The sequence below is a fragment of the Seriola lalandi genome, unplaced genomic scaffold (genome assembly GCF_002814215.2).
Source record: "Seriola lalandi dorsalis isolate HSWRI2012SDOR001 ecotype SW California unplaced genomic scaffold, Sedor1 jcf7180002054486, whole genome shotgun sequence".
Lineage (NCBI taxonomy): Eukaryota > Metazoa > Chordata > Actinopteri > Carangiformes > Carangidae > Seriola > Seriola lalandi.
The window spans coordinates 577,744-586,891 of record NW_019525039.1 but is presented as its reverse complement, the minus strand read 5'-3'; the positions used below and the strand labels follow the sequence as shown (position 1 = coordinate 586,891).

At 38.0% G+C, this 9,148-nt stretch overlaps 1 protein-coding gene across 1 annotated transcript in view; it reads right to left on the bottom strand.

Annotated features, from left to right (window-relative positions):
- Positions 1-4,323: 4,323 nt before the first annotated feature.
- Positions 4,324-9,148, bottom strand: part of LOC111659673 (voltage-dependent calcium channel gamma-5 subunit) — a 33,038-nt gene continuing 28,213 nt past the window's right edge. The window contains exons 4-6 of the mRNA XM_023412670.2: positions 8,805-8,945; positions 8,392-8,537; positions 4,324-7,399 (exon numbers count right to left, since the gene is read on the bottom strand). Of these exons, the coding sequence (XP_023268438.1) occupies positions 7,136-7,399; positions 8,392-8,537; positions 8,805-8,945 (551 nt within the window). The 3' untranslated portion in view covers positions 4,324-7,135. The remainder of the gene's footprint in view (positions 7,400-8,391; positions 8,538-8,804; positions 8,946-9,148) is intronic.

The window sequence follows — 9,148 nt, the reverse complement described above, 5'->3', positions numbered from 1 at the left end:
AAATCAGTTGCTTTAATGTGGTATAAAACACACACAGACATGCACCCACGCACACACACTTGTATGCCATGGTGCCATCAGATAATGTTAAGTCAAATTCATTAATGAATTACCCTTAACAAAGCAAGCGCAGAGCAAAGAGGTCATGATACAGATGAAATCTAGTGGGAAACATGAAAAAGCAGCAACTGTCACCATTAATGAGGCAGTCTGACAAAAACTTGGAGCCCTGGGCTCTTCACTGCCATGTGCTCGTCCTTCAGGCCTCCCATCGAATGGAGATTAACCTGCTGTATCTTCAAATAACCAACTCAGCAGGGGGCCAGAGAAGATTTGTCTTCTCCACAAGCAGTCAGGCAAAAGACAGGGAACAGAGAGGTGGAAAAAAGAGGATGAAAGATGTAGAAAAACTGGAGGCCTTTTTTTTTCTTTGTATTTCTGGTTGATGGATTCATTTAAATTCTTGTATTCCTTCTGCTGCATATATCATGCTGTCTTTGCTGTTCCCATTGAATTGTTTGTTTTCAGTCTTCATTTTATTCTTTCATTTCCTCTTTTTTTTCTCTCCCTTCCATTTTATATGATTCAACTCCTTACGTTGAGGTCAGGTTTTAACATCAGCCCTTTCTTACCTCACCTGCACATCCGCATAAAAAAAACTATATACAATGTATTTGTAATGTTTTTTATGTGTGTGTATAAAAATCAATCAATCAAACAATGGGGGAAGGTGCAGGATGGAGAGATCATCATGGCATTATAATGTTTCTGTAGGATAATGAACTTGCCAGTTTTCATTTCAATTTCGGTATGTGTATGAATGCATTAGTTATATGATAAAACAGAGCGATTTATTTAGTGTTTAGACCCTGCAGTTGGTAGATTCAGATGAAAAATAAGATTGTAAGACAGAATCATAGACTATAACAAAGAAGCTACAGAGGGACATACAGTATACATACATTTCCATAGCGATGATGACACACCAAACTGCCTTCAGAAATCCGTCAATTGAATGTGGCCTTCACTCACAACCACTGCCACTTTTCAGCTCCACATAAGAACTGCAGGCAGCACATACACTGGACTAAAACAAAAACTGTGAGAACTGATTAGCCTGGTTTTCTTACCATCTTCTACAGAGATCTGCTGCTGTGAGCAGAGCCAAGCAGTTTGAACAACTTCTTAGCTGAGATTTGGGTGAGATAAAAAAAAAAGTGAATCAAATAAGCATTTCAAATCACTCTTTACCAACAACACGCCAGTATGACAATATTCTGAGACAAAATCTCATTAAGGACACAACATACTATACATACAAATACTTTCTAATTACTTGTACTATTTCAATGCTCCTCATTTCCATCACCTTTCGGTGTTTCTATACACAAATGTTAGTGCTTCTAACCTTGAACTAGACTAACTAGACAAATGTAAGGCATAAAATAAATAATTCATACAGTTTGATTTATTGTGGCCTTGATTTTTTGGAAAACACACAGACCTCTTAAAAATTACTCTAGTGGTGCGGCTCACTGACTGTTCTACAGCCCTCCCTCACTTCCTCTCTGCACTTGGTAATATGGACTCCATAAATGAAGTGGCCACTTGCAGAGCGACCTTGGGAGCAGGGCCCATGGGATGCAGAGGTTTCAAAATGGAGCGAACTCGCCCTGCTAATTGATCATGATGAATGATGGTGATGTGAGGAGGAAGAACTGCAGATGGGCCACTTTCATTGATCTCGAAATATTGTTTGTTTGCTCACTTACTATTTTCTCTTTCAATGAACATTGTGCGAAGGAAGTTCCTAACAACCATTATGTCCTCTGGGTAAGATGTGACAGTGACTCCTTCAGCCACTGAAGGGTTGAGCTCACAGGTCCCTTGAGTTTTGAGGGGACTGGAACAACACTAAAGATGGATTACTCCAAGGCAGAGTCAGTCCGGGCTTGTTAAACCACTTCTGGAATACCCTAGTGGCCTTTTCTCACCCCACAGCATCTTTCTATTTCACATGTTAGAAGATAAGAAATTGCCCTTATTGTCAATTTTTAACTAAAACTTCTGCATAACAGTCAGTTACAGCATTAAGATGTTAGTCAGCTGAAACATATTAGACTGTAGGGTAGTTGATAATAGGTATATTTCATGCACATCTCTTATACAATGTGTTACATAACTCAAATATTTTTTGTTCAGTTTAATTGTAGGAGAAGGTTTTTCAAAGAAAAACTTCCTGCAAACTTTACTATCACTCTCAGTTTATTGATTCATTATAAGGCCATTGATGCCATCCTTTTTGTAGTTGGACAGAGAAGATTTTTTCAAATCTATAACTATCTTATTTTCTCAATTTGAGCAAAGACACAAAGGGGGACATGGCATGTTTTCTTTTCAAATCAAATGGAATCAAACTCACAGTATAGTATGTTTTGAAATACTGGGCCTTGAAGCAGAGCACGTAATCAGTTTACCTTTTCAGCTGCTCATCTAAGTGCAAAAGTAAAATCCAGTGTCTAGGGTTGGGGAGAGATGAAATACCTTTTAGTGTTGTGTATTTGACTGGGTTTAACCAGTGACTGAAATAGTGTGTTGTCAAACGTTGGTTGGTGTTCCTTTGTTTTTCCCTGTTTTGTATGTTCTTTCTGTTTTATCTGGAGAAAAGAAAGAGAAAAGAAAGAGGAGGAAGGCAAGGGAATTAAGAAAACCTCTGACTTTTATTAATAATTCTTGAGGAAAACCAACACATTGCTTTACATGCTTTTTAATCAGAAAACAATTATATATGGACTTCTTTTTCTTCATATGATTCAAACAGTAGCACCTTTCAGTGCATTGAATCAGTTAATCTCCTCCACTCTGGAAGTGAGTTAGGGCTCCACATTTCTTGTTATACACAGGATTTGGGAGGCTTATATGTTTTTTCCTGTGACTTGAAACCTAGGACTCTTGGAAAGCTGTGTTTTCACAGAAATGACACTAGGTGGGGCTGTTGTCAAATGGCACTGGGCTGCTTCTTCTCAGTGACAACCAGTAGAGAAGAAGTGTCCACTCAGTCAATAAATCAGATAGTTTAAATGAGTTTAAATGAAAGCATTTACCACGAAATGTGTATTAATTGCTACCAACAGGGAATTTTGCAACATGTGGTTTTGATGTTGGGAGGGTGGGGGGGGGAATCAATTTGGGAACATGCCAACTCATCAGGTCAATAGATGATTCTGCTCATTCAGTTTACATGATGCAGATTAGCTGTTTCCATCCTGCTGATAGCCCCATTACATCGCACTCACCCAGATGGAGGAGTGCCAGCTCTCACAGTCAGAGAGGCGCGGGCTTCACACTGGCACTGTATCTAACTCTCTGTGGCGGAGATCTGACTTTATCCCTGTTTGAGGCGAGAGCAACATTAATGTGGCCCGACAGTCCATATGAGAATTCACTCTTTGTACAAATGACTTTTCTAGTGTGCAGAGTGTGACCTCAGATTATCTTAATTATCATTCAAGTTAGTGGGAATGGAATGTTTAATGTGTGACCAAGAGCCAAGAAGGAATATAATCAATAGTTCATAATTTTTTAATTTTTGTTGTTGTTGTTGTTTTTCAGTCTACACCTGCAGGATCTCACTGATATGCATTTCCACTCTGTCTCAATAGAGGGTGACATTGTACAGCACATTAACCGTAACCACATAATAATCAATTATTTTTTCATATGTTTTCACTGTCCAAGTAAAAACGACAGGCTAGGTATCCGCTGTCTCAGGTGCGTTTGTCGTCCTATGATGTTGATTAACAGGAACCCCTCATGACACATTATTATCCAGCTGTCTCAAGCTGTTTTGATGTCTCTTATTACGCTACTATATTTTTGTTTTTTTAGCCGTCGCTTAAGGGCTAATTAGGTCCAATAGGGTAAATGTGATACAAATAACAATTTTCATTTTTGCCATTAAAATGATATAACCACAACAAAATATTAAGTATAAATACCTGGCCAAAGATCTTATTTTCAGAGATGACAGATAGATAGATAGATAGATAGATAGATAGATAGATAGATAGATAGATAGATAGATAGATAGATAGATAGATAGATAGATAGATAGATAGATAGATAGATACTTTATTTATTCCTTAGGGGAAATTCATGAATGAGTGATAAATATAATTCATCCAGCCCTATGACACATGCACAACAAATATGAATAGTTTACAAAAATAATAATGATGCTAATAATAATAATAATGATAAACTTTATATATATTGCACTTATACTATATAATATAGATATTTCAGAGACACAAGCAGGCAAGCTCATTGTTAATCAAATCCCATTAAACTTTATTTCTTTGAGTATACATATTCCATTGCACATTTCACACCATGAAAGTGACTCTGATTGTAAAAATACACAGATATTGACATTTCATGTATGACAATGACACCATCTGAATACTTTACATTTATGTAAGTATAACATTATGCAAAAGCTCACATTCTCAATGTGAGGAAGGAGGCGAAGCAGCTGTCACATATACTGCAGATGAATCTACCCAAAAACAGGACTACCATATTTTACATGTACTGCCATCTATACAAAAAGTATTAGAGTCTATATACACACTGATGATCTCATATTTACAGTGTTTAAAATAAACAAAATACAACTGGTCTATGTATCAGAATAGTGCTTAAGAGTGACAGTTTAGCTTGGCACAGGTTGTGTTTATTGGTTTTAAGAAGCTATGTTTTGTTTACACGTTCTGCAGTGATGAAATGTTGCATGCCATTAATAATATGTGGAATTCACACCATGCAACATGAAATACTAACAATAATTATAATTTTAGTAATATATCAAACTAACATAAAAGTATTGCACAAGACAAAAATGTTTCTCTGTAATATGTTTACTCACACTTAACGCTGCATGAAATGTATATATTCAATACTTTGCCACTTAACCTGGATACAACTTTTTCCTTGGCACACTAAGGATTGCAGTATATTTGTAGGTCAAACATCTAAGAATATTCTGTCATTATAAGAGGGATAATTAGAAAAATATTGATCTATAATTTAGGTTAATATATCTCTATAGGAGAGGTACTTTATTCTCATTTAGCAGTGTTTTCCTTCAGTACATCTATACATTCACAATGGCTCTGTATCAAAATAGTCTTTCATACAACCTGACTCACTCAAATTCCCTGTCAGTATAACCACACAAAGTCCATCTTCTCCTGTCTTTATTTAAACTTCTAACCTTTTACAACTCAAATCTGATAAGCATAATCAAGCAGTAATGCACACACTTTCTATATTTAATTACTCTAATTACTAAGAGGACCACTGTATACACGAATCATATGTTCTCTCTGTTTTACATCTGCATTGTTTGAAACACGGATTCAAAGCAGTCCCTTGTCGTTATTAATGATGAGTCACGGGGGTAAATAAGACATTATTTTTGATTTTGTTTACAAGATTTTATAATAATACACTCAAAAGTTTATATAACCATTAGCATATTCAGATTTAGGCATTTAAATAGAAAGTATGTCATATGTCTGGACTAGCAGCCTATAATACAAACATTTCCTTTGGTGTCAACACTTAAACTGCTGAAGGATGAGAAAGAAGTGAGGTTGACGTGGAAGGTCAAACACCATCTGTTAGAAACCCAACTCTCCCAGAATGTAACCCCAGTCAAACACTTTGTTTACAAAATTGTGTGTCAATTAAAATCATCTATTAGAATGGTTGAAATTCACATTCATCATGTGTATCATAAGCTCTACACTTGAAGACTGAAAATTCAAGCAGAGCTCTGGCTCCTGATTTCACAGAAACATGTCTTAAACTGTTACGATGTGCAGGAGAATCCCTACAGTGTATTACACCAACAAGCCATTTTCTGTGCAGCGTGCTGCACCTGAATAGTGACAACTGAGGATGTGAGTTAAACTTGCTTGTGCTCAGTCAAACAGCTGGTGCACATGTGCAATTTGTAGACAAAATTAGTATTAAAATTTTCATTGTAACATTTATAAATCAGAGGTCTGCACAATTTGAGCAACAATCTTATAATCAAATTGATGGAACATTCTGTCCAGAACCACTGTTTCTTCTACACCAAGGTGATGTAATTGGCTATTTTCTGCTTTCTGAACCTACTGCAGTGTTTGGTTTTGAAAACATGTGCAGACTCTGCATTCATTGCACAAACAGACGGGTGGGAAATTAAAGGAAAAACCAACATAACATGTCTTAGTAAGGTGCTGGGACACCACAAGCTGCCAGAACTGCTTCAGTGCTTCATGACATTGATTCTACAAGTCTCTGAACTCTAGTGGAGGGATGAACACCATTCTTCCTAAAAACAGTCCCTCATTTGGTGTTTTGACGATGGTGGTAGAGAGTGCTGTCTAACAAGTCAGTCCAAAATCTCCCATAGGTGTTCAACTGGGTTGAGATCTGGTGACTGTGAAAGCCACAGCAATGACCCCTCGTGCCCTGTGCATGGGGGCATTGTCATCCTGTTTCTCCACTAATTTTTCTGTTTTTTCCTTTAATTTGTCACCCGACTGTCGTTGCCTATTCAATTCTAATCCCGTTTTTGAACTCTCCATGTCTGCAAATGTACAGCATGTAATTCTGTCATATAGCTATCAGGATCGTGGCAGTACTACAGGCGAATAGTGGATTCGCTCATTACAGGTTGAAGCTACACGAAGTTACTCCTCTCAGATGACTTCACCCTACCATGGTCAGTTCAGCAGATGGCCAGTCACCCGTCACTAAAAGCTAGAGAAAAAGCACATAAAAGTACAATCTTGTCAAACTCTTTCTTCTCTTATTGTCTAACAGCTCTCCCTGGAACAAGACAGGTCAGCTGAGAATAACGTGAACTTGCTAATCTTCAGGTTTGCCATATGTTCTACTCCCCACAGAACCAAAAGGTGTAACTAAAAAATCAGCAGTAGGGAGGGTAGAGAGAATCAGGTCATAAGGGACTTGTTGTGTTTCAAGCTGAAAAATATCAAATTATTGGAAAATTTTATGCCAAATTCCAGGCAGATCAAATTGACACCTACGGTGCTAACACAACTACTCATCCTTGGCCTCAGCAGGGTGAGGATGACATTTGTTCGTACTCTGGACACTTGAGGAGGGCAGGGTAGTTGGAGGAGTTCATCTGGAGGGAGGCCTCGGAGGAGATGGAGGAGGGACTGCGGCCTCGCCCGGCCCAGGCGTCTGGATGGAGGAACTGGCCGGAGTAGTCGGAGCAGTTGCTGAGGCGAGGCCGGTAGAAGCCCTGATGGGGCCGGTACATTTCCTCTGCTGTGTAGCGCTTCATGAACAGATACACCGACATTACACCCGCCGTCTGGAGGGGGGATGAAGGGGCAAAGGGACACAAAGTTTACTCTTGCTTGGTAACATCATTATACTTATGTTTCTGTTATGAATAGGAAAAAATGGGTTGTGATAGATTAGCCATACAATATTAATGGTCGGCATCATTAACCAGTCTCTCTTACTGTCACACGTGTACAAGTGTAAAATAAAATTCATGTCAGAAAATACAGGTCAGTTCAAACTATAAAATTCTATTATGTTGTGTTTTAGAATGAATTATTTCATAAATTATGTAAATTATTTGATTATTAATGAGTTTGCCCTATAATCCTCAATCAATCAAAAACTCATCCCCCTACAGTGAACACAAAAATCATGGCTCAGTTAAATGTGTTCTTGCAAGTGCATGTACAGTATGTCCATGCTGTATGTGTGTGGACTTTTTTCTTGTTTCTCTTTTTGTCCCTGCTCTTTAAATGAGATCATAATGAACTCCCTGTCAGTGTCACAGTCACATTATCGGGAATGACTGACAGCACCAAAGGCAACTCGCACACTTCTCTGTTCAAAAGCAGAATCGATTAACCACAAAAGACACTGAATAAAAAAAATGAATCACAGCTTATTAACCCTAAATTATCATGTATAATGGGGACTGTTTCCATAGTCCTGTTTCCTGTTTCCAATACATATCTGAAGGACAGGATTTGAAGATAGACCTCGTGTTTGATGCATTTATTTTCTGCCCTGTGGTCATAATGATGGATAACATCTCTCACATGAAGAAGAGTGGTTTTAGGACAGGAGAGAGACTGGTGTCTTCAGCTATTAATTTGAACATAAATGAGAACCAGCTGAATGCTTAAAATCTAAAATGTTATGTAATCCAGAACATAACAGATAAGAGAGAAAAAATGATGGTTTACTTAGGTATGAAAAGTTGAAAGGGTTCATTTGATACATGCTTGTGAAATGTGAGATACAATATTACATTATCCTAATTTCCCATTGTGACGTTACCTCAGTGAGCAGGAAGGAGATGGCAGCGAACGCGAATGACCAGCCGTACTTGTAACTGAAGTAGGCCTCATTAGTTTTGGTCCTGTTCAGCATTTCATCATTAATGTTGGAGATGTACAAGACCAGACCAACAACCAGAGATAGACCTGTGGGAGGCAGAGAGAGTTCTGATGACTATGGGTGGAGAAGTAGATTCTAAAAATATATTGGTATACAGGATGATTAGCATCACTCTTGTTGCCATTAATAAAACTGTGCTTCAAGTAAATACAGGTTTTATTAGAACAATAACAGTGTGTGTTTCACTGTGTTCTCTTCTTACATCTAGGTGACACAGATCGGACCTGAAGCAACTCTGTAACATGAGTTCACCTTCTCAAATGGACATATCACATTCAAGCCAAACCAAGTACCTGACAGGATGAAGAAGATTCCAGAAACGAAGGCCAGGATGGTGCGATGTGGTCGGATGTGGCCGATGTTACTGAGTACAAAACCAATGAACATGAAGAAGAGGCTGACCAGAGGGAACGGAGTGGCAGAGCGGATCATCTCTGAAATGAGAGAAGAGAACCAGGATGAAGAAAGAGAGGAACTGATCGGTTTGAGTGAGACTGAATGAGAAACTTGTTTTTTAATACTGTTTTGTTCTTTTTTTGTTTTGTTTTTTTGTACTTTCATCTGTGACAAACTTTTAATGGAAGGTTTTCCTCTTAGAGTAGCAGCATGAGGTTGTCTACTGAGGTTGGTTGTTATT